Genomic DNA, 25,668 nt, shown 5'->3' on the forward strand with positions numbered 1-25,668 from the left:
CACATTCTAAGAACTGACAGTCCAACGCATTAACCCTGCCAACACAAAAAATGTCCTCGCAATGTTAGTGGAATTTTTTGCTAATGGTAACATAGCCCCTACATGGCAGCAACATTGCAAGGACATTTTGTGTTCACCGGGTTCCCAGTTCACAGCGAGCTCCGGAGGAAGGCCCAAACAGGGCAAAGGCCCGGCTCTGACATCACACCCTGACCACACACAACCCCTGCGAATCCCGGTGCGATTCATCACCAGTCACATGCAAGCACACCCAGAGAGCTTCTCCTGCACAAAAGCAATCAACTGTACAGCGTAACTAGAGCACCGCACACCAGGCAAGTTCTGCAGTGACCCGCGGTTCCTTAAGTGCTCTGCTACAGCACCAACTTTGCCGCTGTCAAGCACTTCGGAGGTTCGTAGTTAACGGATAAACTGAGGGACGATAGAAAGATCCACCGGCCGGGACGCCGAGCCTGTCCAAACCGCCGATCGCTTTGCTGTGGCGGCCAGGCTCCGCTAACGGATCGAACGGGCGGCGGCGTTCCCGCCGCGCGAAGCCCGAAACCCACGTCCCGCCCTGTCGCGCTGCAGCCGCGTCGTCGTCGGGTCGAGCGCGTGGGCGGGGTGCAGCGATCCCCGCGGCGCGTCGGCCGTTAAGCGGACGCGTTTTCGGCGCCCTGCCTCTCGCCCCCTTCTCCTTCTGTGATGTGGCTTTCGCAAAAAAAAAAACGTTTTCAAAAACAGCCTGCGGGTACCAGTGTTTTCGATACGCCTGACAGCACCGCAAGGTCTACGCCAATGCACGTTTTTAGAACACAAAGTTCCGACGACGAGGACGACAGAAAACTCCAGCGCAAGCCATCTGCCCTCATCCCGGCGTAGAACATTCTCTAAAGTTCACTGAGCCGCACTTCAACAAAATCACCAAGCTGCTGCCGGAAGATTGTGGGTCAAACACTACATTACCCACAGAGCACCTGACACAGTTATAAAGCCTTTGGACCCCTCTCAGCCAAACCTGGGTCAAATATATACTCGAGATAACATTAACTCTTTAAATGCTGGTCACATTTGAAAACACTCTGAGGCCCCTGAGAATTTTTAATGGGACGTGCCACTGAACGGAACAAAACGCAGCCAACAATCACACAAAATAACTGCTGAATTTCGGTGAAAATAGACGTTTGTTTTCTTTAAAAATGTAAGAAATCTTCAGTCTTGTTACTGTCGTCTAAAGGGTTGAAGTACTTTGAATAAAGTATTTGACCCCAGTCTCTAGCCCCTCCCCATGCACTAGATCCCTACAGACACACATTCTGAGAAACGCACAAAAGACAAGAGGTTCGAGGTCAAAGCCAATTCAATTCAGTCAATTCGCTTTAACAAACTGGAATTCAATTAACCAACCGAAAAAAAAAAAAAAAAAAAAAAAAGAATTTTTTCCCCAGCGAATTAATTGAATTTCTGTTTGTTTCCTGAACGGACAGAAATTTAAATGGGATTGACCCCCCCCACAGCCCTGAGACAGAACGGAGGACCAGATGACAGACTGGACGCAGGGTGCTGGAGCGAGCCGTGAGCCAGCGTCCACACGTATCTCTTATGAAACGCAGGTGCCGAGTGCCAGCTCTGGATCGATTCCCCACCAGCATTAATTAGCCCGCTCCCCAGAGCTCTGAACCTTACGCGGCTCTGAGGAAGGTCCTCATGCACACGCCAGCACCATAACTGTTTGCCATTATAACCATTTCATTTCAAACGCGCAAATAAGTGGATGATGCGTCCGAGCTGAGGAACCCAACGACCACAACTTAAGACTGCCATGAGTAAGCAACACAGCTGGGCTCGATTCCATCTCCGTTCACTCAATTCAGGAAGACAAACTGCAATTCAATTTATTCATTGAAAACTCAAAACCTATTACCGTAATTTCCGGACTAAAAGCCGCTACTTTTTTCCCATGCTTTGAACCCTGCGGCTTGTACAACGGTGCGGCTAATCTATGGCAGGAAATGCTGGAGACCGGAAAAGAGTGAGACAGGCAGTTGGCGCGAACCACGAAAGCAAAAGTGGAATCAAATGCAGTACGAGAGACAGAACGAGAGCAAGACAGACATTACGAGAGCAAGACAGTTTGCGCAAAGGAAGTTTTCATGCACAAACCCTCATTATGGAAAAGAAACTAAGAATTGCATATGATGCAGCTTTTAAGTTAAAGGCAGTCGATCTGGCTGTCAAAGAAGGAAATAGAGCTGCTGCACGTACCCTTGGCATCAATGAATCAATGGTGAGACGTTGGAGACGCCAGCGTGAAGAACTGGCTCAATGCAAAAAGACGAAAAAAGCTTTCAGAGGTAACAAAAGCAGATGGCCCGAACTTGAAGACTTTCTTGAAGATTGGCTGAACACACAGAGAGCAGACGGCCGCGGTGTTTCCACCGTGCAGATCCGACTGAAAGCCAAAACAGTCGCCACCGAAATGAAGATTGAAGATTTTAGAGGTGGACCATCCTGGTGTTTCAGATTTATGAAACGAAAAGGACTGTCCATCAGGGCGCAGACGACTGTGTGTCAGCAACTCCCTCCCGACTACGAGGAAAAAATAACAAACTTCCGCGAATTCACACAAAAAAAGATAGACGAATATTCCATCGGACCGGACGAGATCATAAATATGGATGAAGTGCCTTTGACGTTTGACCTGCCTCTCACTAGGACTGTTAACAAGACAGGTGAATCGACCATCATGTTGAGAACCACTGGCCATGAGAGAACGAATTTCACTTGTGTTCTGGGCTGCACAGCATCCGGAAAAAAGCTTCCGCCAATGGTGATTTTTAAGCGGATGACTATGCCAAAAGAAAAGATCCCGAACGGCATCTCCGTTAAAGTCAACAAGAAAGGGTGGATGGTGGAAAGCGTAATGAAGGAGTGGCTGAATGAGTGCTACGGGAAGCGACCTGGAGGATTCTTTCGCCAAAAAAAGCATTGCTCGTTTTGGACAGCATGAGGGCCCATATAACAGATTCCGTGAAAGCAGCCATCAAGGGCACAAACTCAATTCCAGCTGTGATTCCTGGGGGCACAACGAAGCATCTGCAGCCACTCGACATCAGTGTGAATCGTGCGTTCAAAGTGGCACTACGCGTTCAGTGGGAGGCGTGGATGACTAGCGGCGAGAAATCATTCACCAAAACTGGTCGCATGCGAAAAGCAACTTTTGCTCAAGTCTGCCAGTGGATCCTGACAGCGTGGAGAAGTGTCAAAATATCCACGATCACCAACGGGTTTCGAAAGGCTGGACTGCTGCGTGATGAAGAGGAGGACGCCGCCACGGCTGAGGCCCTTAAGAGGATATTCGATTCCGACACTGACGAAAAGGAGTTCTTTGGTTTTGAGAGCGACGAAGGAGAGACTGGGAGAGTGGCTGACGAAGCCACCCTGAGGCTGTTCGTTTCCGACACTGAAGAAGAGGACTTTGGTGGTTTTAGTACGCAGGAAGAAGACGAAGATGAGGATGAATGACTGACTTTTCTTGTTACAGCCGTGTTACTGGATTAATGGATTAATGGATTAATGGACTGGACTTTTCTGGGAGGCTGGTTATATTTTAAGCAGCCGTGTTACTGCACCTTTAGGCCTACTGCCGTGTTACAGGCACTTTTAATTTAGCACTTTTAAAAAACACATTTAATTTAGCCATTGATATTACCTCGTCAAGCGCTGTAAGCTTTGTTTATGGTACGTGCGCTGGGAGCGCACCGTTTATTATTTTTGCACAGTAAATACGTTTCGAATGCTGTGAAAGTTTGTGTGTCTGAAACGCTATGTGATACAGTACAGTTTACACAGCACGGTACATGTTCCGTACTATTGCACTAAATGGTAACACTTGAATAAGTTATGCAAATATGCAACTTGTTTGTAGGAAATGTTAATAAGATGGAAGCTTCCCCAAACAGCCATCTCTTTCCTGACAATCCCCTCTGTGCACGAACCCTTACATATGGTAATTAAACATTTAAACACCTGCGGCTTATAGTCTAGTGCGGCTTGTATATGTACACACTTGTTTTTTTCCCTAAATTTAGCTGGTGCGGCTTATATTCAGGTGCGTTTTATAGTCCGGAAATTACGGTAATTCATTTCCCAAATAGACTGCAATTAAATGCAATTGGCTAAAGCCCTCCTGACCAATAAATGCAGAGACTCACTGTAAAAGACGAGTGCCTTGTGACAGTTGCCACAGCAGCCAATCGCATACTCATTTCTAAACCACATGAGGTAACTCTAAGCTTTCTTCACAGTTTCAACAAACCAAAAACCCCGTCCACATAGCTTTGAGCAGCAAGTAAGCAACACTGCACAGAAAACAGTCCTGAATCCTACAAACTGCTACCAATACAGATTCTCACATTCATCTAAACCTGTCATTCAGAACAAGGTCGAGAATCATGGATATTTCTAACTGTACATTTCTTGTCGTACCGCTGTACTTACTGTACACGGCTACCCACACAAAGCTTATTAAAAACGGAAACCTCTGATGTTTTGGGGTGGCTTATTCATTCGTGTACTTCAGCGCTGACTCGAAGGCCGAACGTAATTACCGAAGCTCGGAAAAGCTTCGCGAATAAAATTCCCGGGCGTAATCCGGGACGCGGCCGCACAATGACGCGAAACGGCGTTCCAAACTGCCCAGAACCATTCAGAAAGAGCGAAACAGCGGCTGTGACATCAGCCCGCCCGGCGAGCGGAACTTCATTGTTCATCTTCTGTTCAGAGAACCCCGCTACCGAACAGCTGCAGGGGACTCATCTCGCCCCGTCAGAGGGAGTCCGCCGCAAAGTAGACCCACGTCCCGATTCAAACCCCCCTCTCCTGCTCAACAACTCTTCGACAAACTGCTCATCATACCCTCATCACATCAGAGGAGGTGGCACAAAAAAGTCAGAAGGAAGATGGTGTAGGGCTCTACAGAGCTCCCATTTTAGTAGCAACTGCTCCTGAAACTCGATGTGTGCTAACTGGAAAAATAATTTAGAAGCACATGTAGTAATTGGAACACATTAGTGTGCTCCTAAATCTGTCAACATAGGGGCACGTGTGCATTCTGTGCAGGGCCCTGTAAACAAATGTAAACTGATCTAGGGTGGATGTTTTCCTCACATGGGGGGGGGTGGGGGGGGGGGTTTGGAGAGAGACCCCAGCACAGTCTGCTTTCCACATATGCAAGTCCAGCACAACATTGAGACACCAGAGTGGAGGCCATATGGGAAACATGAGGTCAGTTCTGAGAACCGAGGCTGAGACCTTCCTGTTGAAGTAACGGCAGCCTCCACTCACTCACACACACACACACACACACACACACACAGACACACATACACACACACACACAAACACTCACACACACACACAGACACAGATACACACACACAACACACCACACACAACAAGACACACCACACACATATTCAAACACACTCATAGACACAAAAACACAAACACACACATACACACTCACATATTCAAACACACTCATAGACACACAAACACAAACGCACACATACACACACACACACGCACACACACACACAAGCGTATGGGGCAGGACTGCTCCTCTGTGTGCTAGCGATTGGCTCATCTCAGATCCTATGTTAAAGGAATGTGCTGCCTTGCACCTGATGCGAAGTGACGGAATGGCGGCTTGTGCCAGGCGATAGGCGGGAGGGGGTGCGCAGAGCAGATGTCAGGCAAGGCCAAAGGCCTACGGTGCGCAGAGAGGGCCAAAAATACACGTGGATCTGGCACTTCCTGTCCCTCCCTGAATATGTACAGTTCAGCATGACAGCATGTGCATTGCAGCATCGCTTCTGAAGATGATGCCTTATTTCACTTGTTATAGTCAATTCCTGTTTCTTAACTGATCTAACCTTATAGTATACACCATGCTATACGCCACTTTGCATATAAATGAGAAAATCAGCTATATAAATAAACAGAAACAAAGTAGGCCATCTGAAGAAAGAGGTAAATGTTGCGGCTGAGTCTCTGGTAAAAAGAAGGCCTTCCCTAACAACCTGCAGGCCTTCCCTAACAACATGCAGGCCTTCCCTAACAACCTGCAGGCTTTCCCTAACAACCTGCAGGCCTTCCCTAACAACCTGCAGGTCCTCTGCTCACACACACTGGGTCGAATCCCATGGTGCTTTGCACAAGAGAAGTGATGGTTATAATACCCCAGCTTCCTCCAGATTAACGGGGGCCTTCATTAACAGCAGCTGTGTGGAACTGTGTGGAACCCAAACTCCGAAGCAGGAACAAGGGTGGAGGGTAAAGTGCACTGCGGGCTGTTAAACGGTGAAGCAACTCGATACCGCGCGACCGCGTGGTTCTGTGCCTCTCTCATGCAAACGCGTGAGTGACACGGGGCGACGGCCAACCCCAGACAGATGTCATTTCAGCCAGCGTCTCGGATGTGCGGCGGAAAACGGATCGGACCTCCACGCGCCATCATCGCAACAAAAGAGCGGGCCCGGATGGGTCAGCTTCCCTCCGAGGGGGCAGAGCCAGCACACACCCGCCCAATGCCTGGGCCCAGACCGGTTCTCCCTGAGAGGGAGGAGCCAGCAGATACACACCCAAAATGCCTGGGCCCGGATTGGTCAGGGCAACGAAGGGGAGGAGCCAGCAGATACCCACCCAAATCCAGAGGCCCAGAAAGGTCAGGATGACAAGGGGGGAGAGCTAGCAGATACCCGCCAAAATCCTGGGCCTGGGCCTGGATTGGTCAGGAGAACAAAGGGGAGGAGCTAGCACACACCCGACGATAGCCTGGACTACTGTGGAAGGCCAGTCGCTGAGCAAGCAAACTTACACAAGCCAGTGATATAACGGGACATAAAAGACCCCTCCCCGTCTCTTCCAGCCCGGTACAGAAACGCTGATCAAAATGGCGCCCGCTCTCACAGACAGGCCTCCCGTGGGACCTGGTGAAAGACGCGCTTCGGCGGACCCAGTTTCCGCGCACTCGCACACTTCCAGGCGCGAACGCGGTCGCCGCCCTCCTCCAATCCCATGCCACCGCTGGCCAGGAGCGAGGCGCTACCAGGAGAGCGCGACGTCCCGAAATAAACACCCGTGTGCACGACGCCCCTCACGCCCTTCCAACACAGCGAGAAAAATGGTTTGAACATTCATAATAATCACGACCAAAAAAAAAAAAAACTACAACTGTTTGAAATAAAAACTGGTGTGTTAAGCACAGGAATGAATCATGTGAGATTTTAAAAAAGATAGCAGATTTCCCCCCGGTGATGAATCACTGACGTTTCTGCCGGTCAATCAGCAGGTGAACAGAGGCCGGAGCACCATCCCATTTCTGGCCAATCAGGAGTGACCTGATCAAAGGTCACGCCCTGCAGTTTAAAACCAGCCCCCCCGGCGGCCTTCTGCACACAAACAGCACTGGGGTCCCCCCCCACCCCCCCCACCCCCCCGTGCTTACAGTGAAACACCGGAGGCAGGGCCGGAATAAAGAGCACATTCATTCCAGGGCAATAAAGAAGCGGCTTTAGAACATAATGCCAACCTCCACACGGCGCTCAGAGTAAAGAGACCCCCCCCCGTGCACACTTAAGTTCTGGTGAGCCAGCCATTGAAGCGCATGCAAATTTTTCGGGAGGAAACACGTTTTCAACCCTGAAAGCACATACTGTGGGGTTCTAGGCCACAAGAGAAGTGCCAGCTATTCGACAACACCAACTCTGCAAGCCATTCTAAGCCCACTGTAAATGCAACCAATACAATTATCCACAGCCTCCATTAGTACATTTCTACCAGCAATGCCTGGGAAAAACACATTACCTTACAACCCCTGCCTAATCCTGCAACAATCTGAGCAAAGAAAGCAGTTATACAGACTAAATAAACTAAACTAAAAAAAAACTAAAATAATGACCAGGAATTTAGACTGAATTGGCATTCAAACTGAAGTTATAATTCTGCAAAAGAGTTCAAAGTCGCTATCGTTGGAAGACGGTGGCATTAACTCAACTTCTTTCTGACGCGGCATGAGCAGAACTGAATCTACGTTTCTCCATCTTAAAAACGGGGGTACAAGCACAGCCGCTAAAGCGGCGCGCTAGCATCCGCCTCGGTTTGGTAATGAAAATGTCAAATCTCCCCTGCGGCATTCTATTTCTGAACACATTACCAAACAATCTCTCATTACACTCAGTATGTACAAAACTGGGCATACGTTGCAGCCTAAAAACCCAAATCCACTGGTGCCTGTGGAAGTATAAGATGTCATAACACTGTATTCATTCAAGAAAATATCAGACACAATCAAGTCAAATCAAGACCATATTCTAAAGAATATAAAACTGGACCAGAAAAGCAAGGAACGGGCTGAAATTGAAGGGATAAAATGATTTGTCCAATAGTCTAGTTTCCTTTAGTGGATATGAAAATTTACCCAGTGCAGGCGTAACAAAACCAGTAAAACAAAAGCCCTTCTGTGACTGGCCATTGGAAAAAAGTGATTTAGTTCTGAATCAGGGCTAATCGTTCAGGGTAAATGCCCATTAAGCATTCAGGTTAATGAGTAAAACTAAGGACAAAGGACGGCTCTCCACTGCTACTGGGATTGTGGGTAATGAAGTGAGGAAATAAACCAAGAGCTGCACAATGCTCTAAGGCCTCCAGCCAAGCCTCTCACCTGAGCTCAGTTCAGTTCAGTGGACTGGGGAAGGGGACAGGAGGTTCCTACGAATGAGCTTAAGCCATTGTTACACAGAGGTTGCCTTGACATTCATTACATGAATTCCCCCTTGGATGTGCACCATAAATCAACTCTCTTCTGCAGGCAGCAAATTGCTCTCAGTGCCACACAGAACAGGAGTATTCTCCAGGAGATGCTTGTCTGAGGGTCAGGTTACACCGTGAAAAGTAGTAGTGATCAGACTACAGGGAGGTGTGTGTGTGCGTGCGTGCGTGTGCCACTGCAATACCAGAGCTCCTGTACAGCCACACTGTCACATACGCACGCATGTACCTGCACACACACACACCAGCACGCACGTGCATGCACACACACACACACGCATGCACGCACACGCATGCATGCATGCGCGCATGCACGAACGCACACGCGCACACACACACACACCACCACTCAGCAGCTGGCATTCTGGAAACCTGCTTCCAGAAATCACTGACAGCAGCAGCGGCGTTAGCAACAGAAGCTGTGGGGCTAACGGCTGAATGGCGCATCTCTCACACCATAGGCCTGAATGGCAGAGGGGATTTAGTGGTATTCAACACCACAGCACAGCTGCCATGGCCCCAACGCACCCCCGAGAGAGGGACAGAGACAGCGAGTGAGAGAGCGAGAGGGCAAGAGAGAGAAAAAGAGAGAGAGAGAGAGAGAGCGAGGGGGGGACAGAGAGAGAGAGAGAAACACTGCCGTGACCAGCAAAGAGCTCAATTATACCAACCCCTAGGGGGAGGACACAAAAATAAATGATTTTGGCATGCAGGTGTCCTTGAAGCTGGAGGACCTTCTTCTGCCAGTGCTTCTATTATCAGATATATTACTTTATACATGGAATGTCCAGCAAACCAGGGGGAGACTACAAGACAAAGCACAATCGGTTCTGAGAACCTCACTTCACCCTAAAAGAAGATCTATCACATTATTTCCTCCGATAAAACAGAAAGAAAAATTCAAGAATTTCAGTGCATTCACTTCCTTTGCTTATGAACTGAAGGGCTGAATTAATTTCAACAGGAGAAAAAACAAACAACTTATTCATTCAGGAGCATTTCTGTCCATAAGATTCCTTTGCAATGTGATAATTGCTCTAAGGGCATTTTCAGAACTGGCTGTTATTTCTGATTGACGCTACTTAGAGAAAAAAACAAACGGAAGCACAATCTTTTAGAAAGCATGAGACAGCAATAAAAATCCAGCAGGTGCTAAAATAATAAAAACTTAAAGCTTTTTAAAACTAAGTATTAGGACTTCAAGAGCATAATGATGATTGTAAAATACACACAGATGATTTCATATCAACAGTATTTCCAAAATATGAAAATATACAGGATCCTAAAAACTTAATTAAGTTTAACCAAATAACTGCGTATTTGTAATCACTCAACTTATTATACCTGGGAAAACTTCAAATATTGAATTAATTTTGTGAACATTAAAGCATCCCCAAATCTATCAGTGTCGAGAATAAAACGAGAACCTAAATATGCGGGATCAGGTGTCTTGTTAAAAGACCTCTAAATTACTCGGTTCAAAAGGTGGACAACATTTTATAATCCAACCACTTCACCCGTAAGGCGAAGCAGCTTTGTTGTCACTGTATCAGCTGTTGGTGTAGTCCCACCCTCGACCAGTTTCCGGGTAGTAACAGCCTGGCCAATCAGTATGCTAGTTCTCACTGCAAGAGGACAAAAACAAAACTTGCTCTCACCCTTCTGAACCTTAACAAGAGCTCGATAACTGGGTTAAACTAATTTTCTGTTACATATTTGTTGATGTCTGGAAAAGAAAGCGCATTTTCAGTTGTCAACCCCATATAAGACATACCAGGTGACATATTTTGCGGTCGAGTGTTTTAGCCTTATAAAGTGAAAAAATGCAAATATATATTTTTCAAGTCATTGCAGCACACATTTCTAGAACATTTAGGCAACTGCGGAAATAAGTCATCACAGTGGGAAGTAGACCGCATAACCTAGGCTAGTTGAGAACCATTCAATGGCTACGGGTTCGTGGAAACTTTTCAGTACAACGAAGCACTTGTTCATTATTTAAATGCAAGCACCTAGATAACTTGCTTTGCTAAAAGAATACATTGAAGCCATAACCATCTCAGAGCATCTGAGTTACGTGGGGATTTGCATTCGAAGTTATAAAAGAAGCCAACCAATGCAGTGAAGATGTGATGAAACATCACGAGTACACATAAAACGAATCTGGTGTGCTAAAATACATAAAAAATACAACATGCTTAACTACGGATACATCCTAACATCGTGCATTCCAAAAGTTAAGGTTGAATTTGCTGGCTAGCTAAATCTCGAATTACATGAGTGCAACAAGGGCTACAGGCTAAAACGGCATCGCCACATTTTGGCACATTGTAGTTACATAAAGTGGGCTACTTAGCCATGGAGTGCATTTCTGCCCTATACTCACAAGTATACAGCTATATAAGTTCTACTGTTATTTGAACTATCTAATGGGTTGAAAATAGATATGCAACACTACGCATATTAAAGACAATGGTTGAGAGTTGCGCTGACGAAAAACAACTTATCTAACGCAAAAAAAGTTGTCCTCTCGCTACAACTCTATTCACGACGAAGACGTAATGGCGACACTGAGTGGGTTCGAAAACAGAACCCAAAACGAGAATAAGCAACATGGTCTGAAATCACTTGTAATTCTTTGGAACAGCTGATCGAGGAGAATAAAACTAGCTAAATGCCATATCGTGAGAAACGCATTTTTTTTAGTTCCCACTCCCTGTTATGCATGAGCAGATTAACAATCTATTTGGAAATTGAAGTATAGCGAGTCATCCTAATTAGTTAACCAATATTTCTCACAATGACACCATGTTATTAGCTAAACAACACAAATATTTAATGTTAATCTAGCTAGCAAGGTGAAACAAGATTACTGTAGTCAGGATAGCCAGTAAGTAGCACGTCAGCCAAATTAAAGCGTAAAATCCAACCCCCTAACATTTCAGAAGTCAACTATTTATCTTTCCAAACAGTAAACAAGATCTCATGGACTGAAGGGGAAAATCAAACGTTTTGTCTCAAACGAAGCCAGTACTAGTCAACAGTTGAAATATCCAAATACGGCCTGTAAACAGGCGTTAGCAACCAGGCGTTGTGTTCACTAAATTTTCTTCGAAGTGAGTACCTAGCAAGCTAACCAGAAATTACCTTGTCCCTTGCTGACCTATTGTGTAGAAACAGCCTGGCTGTGTACCGATTAATCTATGTATCTATTTATTTATTTATTTCATTCCACCATTAACACTGTAGCTTGCTAGTTAGCCTAGCACAACGCTAGCTATGGTTCCAAATCAATAAAATTCAAATAGCTAACTAGCAACTAAGACGCATAGATACCTAGCCAGTTTACATGCTCAAAAAATAATAGCCAAGTAACGTTATATTAAAAGCAAAAATAAAAACTGGCCTGCTAGCTATGTGTAAAGCACTTATCGACAGCTGTTTAATTTGGTGCAACAATAACTGTAATTTTTCTTATTGGTTATCCAGCTAGCTGGCTACTGAGCAAACAAAATGACAAAAGCGTTTCGCAGGACATATTTGACGTTTTCAACATTTCAACGACTTAGCTTTACTGGCTAGATAACCAGCTTGATAATGTTGACTAGGTCGTCAGTAAGCCCATGACTGTAGGCTAGCTAACAATCCATATTTCTAGCTAGCTAGGTATTTTTATGGGCAATCCGATGTGGAATCATCTGGCGATCATCAAAACAGCATTTCCACTTTTGTCATAAAAAACCTTAAACATCAACCTTTCTGACATTATTATTCACTCACACATGTAAACAAGGCAAACAAATACCATACACAGATTACACGTTATAACTCTGTTTTTAAAACAACTGTCATTACTATGCGGTATAACAAGGGAATATCTTTTCTTCTGTTTCTGTTGTTTATGTTCTTAAAAGGATACAGTTTCACCACGTCGGTGTCCATTCGCCTTTTACCCGGACTTGGAGACGACATTTTTATATTCCTCTGTAGAATAACAGTGCAATAATCTCCTCTGTCGGTCGCTCGAACGTTTGACTTTTATATTACTTGTTATTTTTCATTGGCCTGCACAAATGGCAGACAATATACAATCTTTACGCGGTCCCCCCACTTTCTCTCCGTTGCAATTTCTCTCTATTTCAGTACCCTCTCTCTCTCGCTCTCTCTCTCTCTCTCTGTCCTGAAGCTTCTATCCCTCCGCCGATTACGTCATATGTCATCGACAGCACTAAAGAGGAGGGCTTAAGCGTCAAAACAAATCGCATGCTTCAGTTGTAGTCTGGATAAATTTGAGCGTTGATTTCAATGCTCCTCTCTGCGCTTTTCACAGCGAATGTTTGAAAACAACATGTTGATAAGTATGCTACAGCATGACAAGCAAATAGAAATTACATTTTTTGAATGTTCACTGGTTGTAAAACTAATCACCACCTTTAGCATTGCCAGCTTTAGCCTATATGATTTTAGAGGAGATGGTCTGAAGCCTTTTTAATGAACAATATAAGTAACGTGACTAATACCTAAATGTTGCGGATGGTTATCACATTATTCTAAGTCTGATAGTGGCCTAAGCAGTAGAGGAAGTCGAATACAAGATTTCCATATTTCCCTGAATTCTTATACTTCACTTCTTTTCCAGGGAATTGATTTTATTTTCTGTATGAAATCCAAATGAAGAGTAAGGATTTCAGAAATATTTTTATTTACAACAAAAAGAAACCAGTATATATATATATATATATATATATATATAAACCAGCTGAGTTGTGGGTGCAGATTGGGCATTAACATCAGATACGCCTGTTGTGGATCTCCTCAGTAAAATTAGCATTAGCAACTTAATCATTTAGCTCGTATATCTTATTGAAACTCACTTTAGAATGATATTTACAACGCCCTTTTAAGAAAGTAAATCAACTTATGATACTATTGTTGTGTTTTTTTTGGTTGATAACTTATGTAACAAAGGTGTAATAGGATGAATTGGAGCTACAGTCAATTCACGATATACAGTATGATACTTTGTCTTTTTTTAAACTAAAAGGAAGAGCTGTGATACATTTTAAAGAATGCTTGAGGCTCTAAAATAAAAGTTAAAGATTATCTTCAAGCTTCTGTGTTGCACAATAGCATTGTATGCAGATAAATACCACCACTCAGTCAGTCACTCGGCACCAGTTGTTTAGTAAATGTGCACTTTTCACTGTCAACATCAGAACTCAATGCTGTGATTACACATCAACCAGGTAAAAACATAAGCACCACTGAATATATAAATGTAAGAACAACAACAAGATTTAAAGGTCATAAATTAAATCTTTATTTCGCAGAACGTTACTCAATGGCTAACAGTGGACATTTTTCAGAGTGAACACAATAAAAAGCAGACAGACAATGCAGAGAAAGACTGGGAAATTATTCAGGGGCTTCTTAATGGGTAATCAGTTGAACAGAAAAATAGTAGGATTCTAAATTCCACAATGGTATAACAGTATGTGAAATGGATGACACATCATCAGTTAAACCTCAGTGATCATAATTCTTGAATTATAGGTCACTGAGCTTCAACAGGACTTTGCCAAAACAAAGGTACTCTTTCAGGCAAAGTGATTCACTTGGAAAAAACCTACTGTGCAGATGGAAACTAAGGAGAAAGGCATCTGACCATAAAAACAGATTAGATTTTTTTCCATGCTTTCAATTTTATCCCTTCCTGAATGAGAGCCACTGCAATGTGGTCAATATTTTAAACTGTGTGTTGAATTGGGTCCATAAACATTCCCTGAGCTTGTGTTGAGGGCAGCCATTTTGTTGACTCGTTCAGCTCCGTTTGCTGACGAATGTTTCAGTGATTTGGGCAATTGAATGAAGGGCAGGGGGGTGTACTGCAGACTAGCTCACCTTCCCCACAGGCCATTTTCTGCACCTTGACAGACTCTCCTCTCACCGCCATTTCCCATGATGCTCAGCCCTGCCCATTCAGGAGTGCTTCCACAATCCCTGCCACACAACTCCCCAGCCAGCTCATCACTGGAGGGGTCAAAGGCAAAGGCACTGGGCTTATTCAATAGGCAGAATGTTTGTTTACATTTCCAATGTTCCACCTATTGAACAGGAAGTTTATGCTGAACGGTTTTGTAACTCCTCAGGAGACGTTTCGAGGAGGGGTGTGGCGGGGCGGGAACGTTGGCTCCTCAAGGATGGTGGTGGGGTAATGCATTGCAGCAAGCCAAAGTGAGTAATTGGCCTCAGTAAAATGGCCATATAATCATTGCTGAAATAGATATGATGAGTCACCGGCCAGACTTTAGCAAGACACCTGAGTACAAAAAGGTGGGATCCCTTACCTGTGGTAAGCTGTTGCTGAAGAGCGGCGTCTTGTGTTATCGGGGCTCACCTGGTGCCTGCCGCACTTACGCAAAAGGCTAGCTTGCAAGCCATTTTGAACATAACGTAATGGAACGTAATACCTTTACTATGCTCCTGTAGCCTGCAGGGCTAATGCTGGGCTCCACCTCAAATGCAGTCAAAATGGCTGACAGGAAATGGATGTCTCCCTTTCTCTTAGCAGCTGCAGATGGACAACCAGAAACACACAGACACGGACATGGACACGGACACGGACACACACACACACACTGCACTACTCACTGCACAGGCCTAAGCGATATTGAAAGCACTCTTGCCTTTAAAGATGAGAGAGAGATAGTCACAGGTTCTCTCCTTCCTCACTACCAGACTGTAAGGGGGGGTGGAGCCTGAAGAAGTCATGAAGCCAACAGCGACAAGACACAGTACAGATGGACTGGTTGAGGGGAAATTTAAAAAAAACCAACAGACACATACAAACACATACATATCTAAAAAAGCCTTTTTAATGAAATTGACATGCCAAAGAACCCGTCTGCACGTTCCTCCCTGTTAAGACCTTGGATTTTATATGCTGTGTTTTTGTGTGAATATGCGAACGCGCTTTATGCTATTGACCTCCTTACTCGCGATGTGGGTGTGATTAGCCATACGCAGCCAGGGACGCATATTTACTGATCACAGGGATTGCTTTTCCTGCGGTACTGCCCCACTCTTGGGCTCGCGAGAGGTCCCCGTGGTTCTCACAGCTGGGCATTTCATTGTTCTCCCCACAGTCCCCCCGACCAGGCCGACCCGATTCTGAAAATCAAGAGCACAGCGGGCGCCGTCTAATTTATAAATGTAATTACACAACATGGCCGCCAGATAGGCCTCGGAAGGCTAACACGCCGCCACCGCCGCGATGAATATTTTATGACTTCACACAGTATAATCAGCAACACGCCACAGCCTAGGCCCAAGTCAGACATTGTACGGACTTAAGGACCTCTCAGTACTGCTCACAATTAACCCTTTGCATCTCAAGCACTTACCACCTCAAATCCCCAATAAGAACAAATCTGTTTTTCATATAACGCCTCAACATTGAACTTTTTTTTTTACCAAGAAAATCAATTGCAAATCAAATAATCAGAGGCAGTCCTCATATTAAAACCCAATTTCACCCTTGATCATGTCCCTGTAGTTTCTTCAAAACAAAAGCTACACCTATAAATGCCATCTTTTAAAATGCAATTTCCCCTGCACCGATGGCCTTTACCATGGCACTGTTTGTCTCAGTTATAATGCAGCTTTTCTTTCACAGCAAATCATTCCTCCTTCAGAAGCGACAGAAATGTTAGTCTGCTTTTAATACTGAATGTGTGGAGGTAATCGAAATCATACACAAATAACAAACAAAGAAATACCATACCATAGCAGCTCACCTTCACGTCTCAGGCCATAGCAGAACACGGGGAGTGGGGGGGGGGGGGGGCAACGCCACCCCACAGAGCACAGCGGATTAGCCAAGGTCATTTCCACTGGAGGAATCTTACTGGCGCATGCTCTCACACCACTGGCACTGATTAACACAGTAAGAGAACACCATAAACACTTAATCAGCCAGGCTCTCCTGTACGGACGTACACAACCCCGCGCTTTTAAAGAGGATTGCCGTGTTGTTTTGGGCTCTTATGACCTATTCAACTTCAAATCCCGATTTACAAGCCCCAACAAGACTCGGTCTGCTCGTGATGAAAGAGGTGAAAGGTCATCCCCTGACAAGGATGGGTTTTCCCCTCCATGTTGTTAAGACAATATCATCCGTCCGTCATATTACAGTTAGGTGTTTTTTGTCATTCAATTTGTTTTATTCAAGTTTCATTCAATGGCACACATTTGAATGTATTTCCCACCCATTACTGTTGGTTTTATTGCGCCTAACAGAAATGGTTAATTTGACATGAACGGCCCTTATATTAACAGAAATAAGAGAAAACATGCATTTTAAAGTTAAAAGCCAAGGATGGTCATTCATAGAAAAACAAATACTGCTAACCATGTGACCAGGCCACAAAGACCATGATCCCCTGCGCCAATTCAAAATGGAAATAACTGCAAAGATAGCAATCGTAGTTAATCACCTGTGGCATTAAAACTTTATTAAAAGAAATGACTTAAAATGCATGCACTTTTATCAGGGCTACAATACCTACAAAACAGCAGTTACAGAGAAAGCAGCTCGGTCAAAATATTTTACAGCTTTTCACCAAAAAAAATATTCAATGGCACAGTTGTGTGTTCTCTAGACAAGAGTAATACTCAAAAGTTTTAAACACATCGAGTCTGGAAAAAAAAAAGCCCTTCCCTTTGTTCAAACAGCAGTAAAACCTCTCTTAATGTTCAGGAGGAAGGGTTGTAAAATAAACAGTCTGTCAGTACAGGTGCATTGTAGCATTAAAAAGTGTCTAATTCCAACACCGCTGAATTGCTTATTCACAGTTTAGAATCTGACGTCAACACAAACACTTCCCTGTGGCTCCATGGCTTCTCTTTCAAATGCCTGTTTCTTGTTTCACTGGAGTAAGTCAATGAGCAAAGCCTGTTCTTTCAGTATTAGCAATCGGTTACCTTTGTGTCCTTGTAGATATGGTTAAAACGATCATTGCGCCCCCACATTGGGTTAAAACCGTCATCGTACCCCCGTTGTGCTCCGCCTCCTGGGCAGACAGTTCTCTGTCCCGGGGCAGGACTCGGGTTCGAAACAACCAGGCGGTCCGCGTGTGAGGTAACGGAGTGAGGGGTGAGGGGCTTGTCCAAGTACCAGGGCTGCTGCGGCTTCCTTGTGTCTTGTAGCATGCTGCGTCTCCGGCAGCCAGTCTCTGAGGCGATGAGTTTAACTGCGTCCTCCTTAGGGCTCCCCCTTCTGACACGTGAGGGAATTACAGACAAGTGACACTGATCTGTCACCTTGCCCTCTGGAAGGCTCCACCCACTACCACAATCCTCCATTTTGGGTTTGTCGTCGTCCCCGTTCACCCGTGCCACCCACTGTAAACAAGATTTACCTCCCCATGGAAAAAAAATGCACACAGCAAATCCACTACCAGATGCCAGAGGCATCAGCTCTACGTGTAAAAAAAAAAGAAAACCCCCCCCCCCCACAAAAAAGTATATTCCACCAGATGTGGCGATGCATCGTGGCTGGAAGGGGAGGGGCTACTGGGAGGAAGACACCTGCCACTGGCGGAATATCTTAAACACCCTCTTCGACTTGTCATGAAGACCCTGGAGGACAGACAGAGAGAGTGTAAGCGATAAATGAGTTAAGCACTACTGCTGAGCCGACAGGTTATATTATCTAACCACACCAGTTTTTAGCACAGAACATACAAATGTCAGTTTTACACATTACCCATCCTGCTGTTTGGCACTACACGCACTGAAGCCAATACCTGGAAACTTATCCTTTCATTTTTAGGAAAGGTATCGAGTGAAGAGTCAATAACCCTCTATCAACTAATCGGTATGAAGTGACAACAGTATTCTATTGAATTTTCGTTTTTTTTCATGTTTCTGTCAATTTGGAATGACCGATTGCTTTCGTGAGCCAATTTTAAGTTTGCAACTGCAACTCCGTCAGTTCAGGATGCAGACAAGCACAAGCTCCGTTCTGAAACTCTGTCAGCCATATTGTCTTCACACACTGTGCACCACCACTTGGGCTCCAGCAGTGACTGCACAGGAGGAGGCCCATTTCAGCTCTTAATCAAAATGGCTGACGATCAAAGACAGGCATGATTTCTTTTTTTTCTTTTTTTTTTAAAGATGCATTTTAAAATGCAATTTAATGTAAGCATTCCATATTTTTGACTGGTTCATCACCTCTTTAGTTGTATATATTGTAGTTTAACATTTGTTATTGCTGCAGTTCTTATCATTATTCATTTACTTGTAAGCATGTTAGCGTTAGCACTGCGCGGCAGGTGAAGTGTACCTGAGACGGGCTGCTTCCTGTGGGGCTCAGACACTTCTTCGTGGACAGGAAGAGGGAGAGCGAGGCCTTCCAGCCCGGCTGGGGGTCGTCCGTATCCGGGGGTGGAGCCTGGGGGTCTGTGGGCGGAGCCTCCCGGTGCATGTCACCTCTCCCAGTGCTCACCCAGGGGCACCAGTCTCTGTGCTGAGCCACCGGGTCAAATACGTTCCTGTGCATGGGGCCTTCCTGTGATGGGGGGGGAGAGGACGAGCAGTGTCAGAGCACAGCCTAGCGAGATGGATAAAATGGATGAAAAGCACAAACTCACTCCTCTCACACTTATCGCAAAGAGTAGTGTGTTCCTTGGTGTCCTGGCTAAATTCCCAACCTGGCTCCCTTATCCTGCCACCTAACCATCCCCCAGTTCAACTGGTTGAAATCACTATCTCCCTCTGCACCTCAGCTGATGGGTGGCGAGTGTTCTGCCACAAAATGGCTGCCGTGCATCACCATGGTGGTGGTTGAGGAGTTTCCCCCTCATTCTATAGCGCTTTGCATGTTAGCAAGTCGTTATATAAATGCAAGACATATTACAAGCACTCTAGTTTATATCTGTCTGAAAAGATGGTGAAGGTGCAGCACATTTTCAATCAGGTGGGTTTTCAGGAAGTCAACATTGGCTAGCGAATGGTTAAAGTGTAATAACGTCTAAACTTCAACTTGCTACAACTTCTGATGAGTGTAAATAAGCAAGTAAATATATAGACAAAGCTGTAGAGAAATGGCAGGCCCGGTATTGCCCGGTATTTGCCGGTGTTTTCCGTACCGGGCTGCCGGTGGAGGAGAGGCGGGGCCGCTTGGCCTTTCGCTGGGGGCTGGAGGGGACCTCCCCCCCGGGCGCCTCCCCCTGCCCGCGGCTGCGCGTCATCGGCCTCTTGCCCCGGAGCAGGGGGCTGGGCGGCTCCTCGCTGGGGCTGGGGGAGTCTCTGCTCCGGGTTCGAGCCACTGGGGACGGGCAGGTCTCCGGCTACAGGGACACACATATGCACATGTACACACAGACAGTCACACACAGAGACACACACACACACACACACACACACACAGACACAGAGACACACACACCTGGGTCAAACACTTAAACTTAAACACTTTAACGTAGGGCTGCTCAATGCCGCTCCTGGAGATCTACTGAAAGTTTTCATTCCAACCCTAACTCGGCACACCTGATTCTACTAATTAGCAGCACAATGACATCTCTTACTGTTGAATGCAGTGTGCTTTGTTAGGGTTGGAACGAAAACCTACAAGCTGGTAGATTTCCAGGAACAGGGCAGGGCAGCCCAGTTTTAATCCTTAAAATGCAAGCAAAAACCCTGCTAATCGCCAACAATTTAAAAATAAATCTCCAGTATATTCAGACCACGATTCTTATTTCAAACGACAACACGTCATGGTTGGTGACACATGCGGGATTTACAGATCCGGAGAGTGTTCTAATTTCACAGGCATCTTCTAAGAGCCCAAAACGGCACCGACGCCCGTCTCTGACGCAGGGCCGAGGGGCGGGCCTACCTGCTCAGGGCGGCCGGAGTCCTGGCTGCGCAGCTTCATGCGGCAGGGCGTGGGGGAGGAGGGCGTGATCCGGTCCGCCCGCCCCTCTGGTCCGGGGCCTGGGGTGGAGGGGGTGCTGAAGGACTCGTCCCCGTCGCCCACCATCCCCTCGATCTGGTGGAAGCTCCACAGCCCCACCTTGCGCTGGCAGTAGGAGCAGGTGAGGACAGGCAGGTGCAGGGAGTTCAGGGTGGGGCTGGAGGAATGCATTGTGGGAGATTGTAGTTTCAGTAAGATGAACAGGAAGTTTCAGATGACAAAACATGAAGGATGTTCAGAGCTCAGCTGCAGAAATGCATTATGGGGATTGTAGTTTCAAGATGAACAGGAAGTTCACACAAATTTTTACACGTTGAAGTGATTATGTTCTTTTTGTAGTTCTCATTTTCCCAGGCTGCAATGCTGGACAATTGAATTGTTGCAAACATGGGGAAGAAATGCATTATGGGAGACTGATGATACATTAACCTGAACAGGAAGTTGCATAGTAGTAGTTAAATATTGCAAATAAAATATTCATATACCATTTCATTTGTAGTACAATAAGGAAATCATATTTAAAAGGACATTATGGGTAAAATTCCCCTCATTACCTGGCAGCCCATCCGCACAGAGCCACGATGCAGGCGGCCACCTGTATGGAAAGTGGCTCAGTCAGCAGCTTGGCGGGTGACCGGCCCTCCTTCCTCAGCTCCTCCTCGATCAGCTGCAGCAGGATCCCCATCACCTCCTCCGTCAGAGACTGGGAAGGGCCAAAGCACAGCCTCAGTATGACGTGGCGCGGCCACGCACACGCCACAATCAAAGCGCGGCCTCCCGGCAGGAGCAATGCTCATTGGTTGCCATGGCAACGCTATCTGCCTTCTTCCCGTTTTACAAAGGAAAAGTTTGAAGCCACTGCGCTTAGACTTTGCTCAATCATACTTTTGCCAACACTACAAAAAGGGATCTTGCACTTCTAAAACGTTGCTATATTTCTAGGACCTCAGTTACTGCACGTTCTTCAAGCTACACTCTTCTAGCATTGCATCATATCTTCTCCGATTCGCAGAGCCGGTTTTCTTGTAGCCGTAGATACAGCGTAGGGCCGCTGAGAGTGGGTCTGCAGCCAGGCTCACCATGCTCTTCAGGTGCTCGGGCTTCATGGCCGGCAGCTGCAGCTCCAGCAGGCAGGAGCTCTTGAAGCGCTCCAGGAAGGCGGCGAGGAGGACGCCCGGCTCGTTCACCGGAACCATCCAGAAACGGTCTGCGAAAAAAGGCAAACGCTCAACTCCAAGCCACGTCCACTCAAGACTCGAAGGCACGGTTCCAACAAGCTCCAGAAAACAAGCCCGAAACAGACTCTTTACCTGGACAGGGAAAATCAGGCCAGAAGCAGAACTTCTCGTGCTGCGTCTGCAGTAGTTTCGTCAACTCTAGTATCCGTCCTTCATCTGTAAACAGGAGAATAAACCCTCTCAAATAAAACGCTCATTTTACAAAGCAAAACCTTGACAGTACGTACAATATATTTTTGATCTCAATCCCACTTACTCAAACCCCAAATCACAGCTTTTAAAAATGAACCACAGCACCACAGCTGGTTGCCTTCACGATGGTGGCGGCAGTGTAGTATAATGGGTAAGAAGCTGGTCTTGTAACCTAAAGGTTTCAGGTTCCACTCCTACATTGGACACTGTTGTTGTACCCTTGAGCAAGGTACTTCACCTGCAATGCTTCCATATATATCCATCTGTATAAACGGAGGTAAAGTAAGATGCTATGTAAAATGTTTTGCAAGTCACTCTGGGTAAGAGTCTGCTAAATGCCTGTAATGTAATGGCGGCGAGGGAAGCGATGGAGACGGAGGAAAGGCTCACACTTCTCTATGTCCTGGGAGGCCTGCAGGGAGGCGCAGAGGAAGGCCTGGCAGCTGGAGCACTTGAGCATGTCGCAGTCGATGTTGATCCAGCCGTACCTCGCACACCTCAGGGGGGAGAGGACAGCGGGCTTCCCAGCCCATTTCAGACAGTGCGCGCAGTAAAGGAACACACTGACCGTGAGCAACTTAAAGGGCAAGCGCCAGATATTACATCAAATGACGTACACCAGCCAACTGGAAGGCGGCGTCCGATTTCATGATTCACAAGGTTAAAAAAATGTTTTTTGTTGAACTAAAGACAAGAGATAAGCTCTAAAAGATCCAATAGCTGACTTTTTTTTTTAGCCCCACCTCCCTTTTTCAACAATCTACAGAATGATAACATATGTCACATTTTTGTGATGTCATAGAATGCCTGTAATATAGAATGAGAAAGTGAGATCCTGTCAAATTAGCTGTAGCTAGCCCTTACCAGGTAAATATGTTGAGAGAATACCACATAATTGAGTAATTACCACTGGTTTAAAAAAAAAAAGGTAAATACTAAGAAACCAACACTGAACTACTTCGAAACACCTCAATTACCTCAATTCAAGTGACTATCTCGTAGTTATCAAATGCTTAGACTGGTTATAGCCCCAGGGTAATTGTGTACTATTTTTACCAGTGGCAATTACCCAATTATTCTCTATTTTTTGCACATATTTACCTGGTACTTGGTACATACCCAGTACTTGGGGGATTGTACTGCATTTTTGTCTCACACTGTACATTAATAAAACTCAGCACGCGAGGAAGGATATGGAATACGACTCCACTCGTGAGAAGAAGGCCTCTTTGCTGACGGCTTCGCAGGGGACCGCTCCAAGGCCATTGGGATTCACTGGTTCTGCTTCCTGCTCCACACTGAAACACAGAAACGGGGTTCAGGAATTATTTGTTGACAGTTTTAGGTTAATCTTAGTCTTTGGGGCATGTGTACATTTGAGGGATGTAAATGCAATCATGAGTTCAAAACATCTCCATTGCATTACTTCCAACTGTGCATACAAGCTTTTAGGTATACCTTCTCTTATGCCTTACCATAAATGCTTTGACTGCCACATTACGGCACTCAAGGTGTAACATGTTACGTTAATTTTATTTATAAATTAGACATTTATTTGTAACATTATTTCCATCAAAGCATTAACTTACACCTCAATATCCCGTACCAACTAAGTCTGCACAATAACGGTGTACTTTCTTGTATTAAAGTTAGCTGGCAAAAGTTTTACTCTGCCTAGTACTGTTAAAAATAAACTTTTATCTATCTAACAAAATAAGGACTAGCCAAGGAATACCAACTACTTTTGCAAATTAATGGGCAAAGTATATTTCTGGATGAAGGGAGGAAAGAAGAACAGCAAAAAATGTTAGCCTAGTCAGCTAATAAAGCCAGGCAAAGTTAACGACCTAGGTGCACATGTATAAATTACATAACGCTCGTCAGTCAAGTAAGAAATGAAGTTCGCAAGTTAATTGGATGGCCACATTTGCGTTCAGAAATGCCATCTGCTTAACAGATTTCAAATGTGCTTATTTTTGCAAACATTCTTCGCGTTATTTTATCTGGTTACATAACAAGCACGCCGCTACCAACAGCCCATAGCCACACACCAGCTGAAGCCGCCAGATAGCGATAGCTCAGCTGGGCGATTTATGATCTTGAGCTCACAAACTGCAAAACAAGAACATATTTCATCATAGCCGCGCGCAGCTACTTGCTACCTATCATAGCTAGCTATAGGGCGCTCAGCTAGCTTACCAACACGCCCCTTTGCCTTCAGTTACATAGTTATACAATAAAACCGTGCAGGGATTTCCAAATAACTCACCAATGCCGTCTTCTTTCCTCAGAAACAACGCCTTCATTGAGAAGTTCACGAACTTTTTGCGGTGTAACTAACGGAGACTTATTTTTGCCATCAAAGTTATCAACACGATTATTCCCACAACCGCCAAACGTCGCCATGTTCAGTCCGTCCTAAACTTCTTCCTCCCCTGTCCCTCAAAGTCTCCGCTAATGAAGTTCCGCTTTACGAGCTTATTATTTTTTGTTTTTTAAGAGCTTTAAACGCCATCATCTTATGGTAAATTAAGAAATTATAAGTACATATGATGTTTAATAATGCCCTAATTAAAAAAAAAGAATTATGTTCGCCTTCCTCAAGTCATTTTCCCCTGTCATGTTCCTCCAACCTTTCTTTAGTAAATGTAATCTAATTTGTTCTGCAAATCAAACATATTTGTACAATCTGTTTCTGTATAGCTGTCTTATACCAAATATAGAACCATCTTCATCTTTTCAAATTCTGACAAAATGACTACTGTAATTTCTTAAAATACTTGGAAGCTTAAAATTAAAAAAGTTCACTGTTTGTACACTACTGAATTCTCTGTTAGCCTTCTGTAAAAAGTAATGAGATAAGTGATCTCTGCTTTAACAGTCTAAATCTTCCATAACGAATTGTGTTTCCAGTAAGACGATTTGGTAACACCAGGACAGGTATAAAATTGTATGTTAATATTACTAGTGGTTTGCGAGTGGAGTGGGAAGAACATTAACAGAAATGTCCGCCATTTGATATTTGATATTTCTGGGTACAAGCCAAAAGTCAATTCTAGACTGTCTGGAGAAATCTTTGTTACACTAAGTGTAAAGTATGTTGTCTCCTTTTGCACCTTGTTGCCAGGCTCACCAAGCTGTGTGTAAGGCTGGTACGTATGAAACCGGGTGGACGGCCCTTCAACACTCTGATTGGTTTAAACACAGAATACACAATTTTGTCATTTCAGCATCTGAATGGCACAGTCCCAAAATAATTACTTTTCGCTTTCATTGCTGTGTACTGCCATCTTCTGATGAGGTTTCCATATCTCCAAAGCAATGTAGTCGCATTCCGCTTTCTGTACACAAATCTCTTCTCTTTCCCGTCTTGCGGAACTCACAGCACCGGTTTATCTGACAGATCGGCGGTATTTAAAGGCCGCG

The 25,668-nt window shown here is 45.1% G+C and overlaps 2 protein-coding genes across 3 annotated transcripts in view; both read right to left on the reverse strand.

Moving 5' to 3' along the window:
* ube2h (ubiquitin-conjugating enzyme E2H (UBC8 homolog, yeast)) overlaps positions 1-13,029 on the reverse strand; it is a 33,613-nt gene extending 20,584 nt beyond the window's left edge. Inside the window, exon 1 of the mRNA XM_064344854.1 lies at positions 12,752-13,029. Coding sequence (XP_064200924.1) covers positions 12,752-12,804 — 53 coding nt within the window. The 5' untranslated portion in view covers positions 12,805-13,029. The remainder of the gene's footprint in view (positions 1-12,751) is intronic.
* Positions 13,030-17,316: 4,287 nt separating this feature from the next.
* On the reverse strand, positions 17,317-25,664 carry zc3hc1 (zinc finger, C3HC-type containing 1). Of its 2 annotated transcripts, none has more exons than XM_064344860.1 (10): positions 25,504-25,664; positions 23,438-23,540; positions 22,633-22,783; positions 22,123-22,206; positions 21,892-22,019; positions 21,367-21,515; positions 20,735-20,969; positions 19,986-20,186; positions 19,181-19,405; positions 17,317-18,471 (listed from the first exon to the last, which is right to left on the reverse strand). In XM_064344860.1, exons 1-10 carry the CDS (start codon positions 25,530-25,532, stop codon positions 18,403-18,405), a joined length of 1,374 nt encoding a protein of 457 aa, XP_064200930.1. In that variant the 5' UTR covers positions 25,533-25,664; the 3' UTR covers positions 17,317-18,402. The 2 variants fall into 2 exon arrangements, with proteins under 2 accessions (XP_064200930.1, XP_064200929.1); XM_064344859.1 differs by lacking the exon at positions 25,504-25,664 and adding an exon at positions 24,512-24,698.
* Positions 25,665-25,668: the final 4 nt, after the last annotated feature.

The sequence above is a fragment of the Anguilla rostrata genome, chromosome 7, assembly GCF_018555375.3.
Source record: "Anguilla rostrata isolate EN2019 chromosome 7, ASM1855537v3, whole genome shotgun sequence".
Taxonomy (NCBI): domain Eukaryota; kingdom Metazoa; phylum Chordata; class Actinopteri; order Anguilliformes; family Anguillidae; genus Anguilla; species Anguilla rostrata.

Bases quoted from the DNA above. Each gene is read 5' to 3' on its own strand.
- zc3hc1 (XM_064344859.1), bottom strand. From the start codon at position 24,648: ATGGCGACGTTTGGCGGTTGTGGGAATAATCGTGTTGATAACTTTGAT. The intron at 23,541-24,511 runs GTGAGTTATTTG...TCTGTGTTTCAG, and splicing joins GAGGAAAGAAGACGGCATTG to TGTGGAGCAGGAAGCAGAAC. The intron at 22,207-22,632 runs GTGAGCCTTTCC...TCCTGTTTACAG, and splicing joins CTCCCAGGACATAGAGAAGT to ATGAAGGACGGATACTAGAG.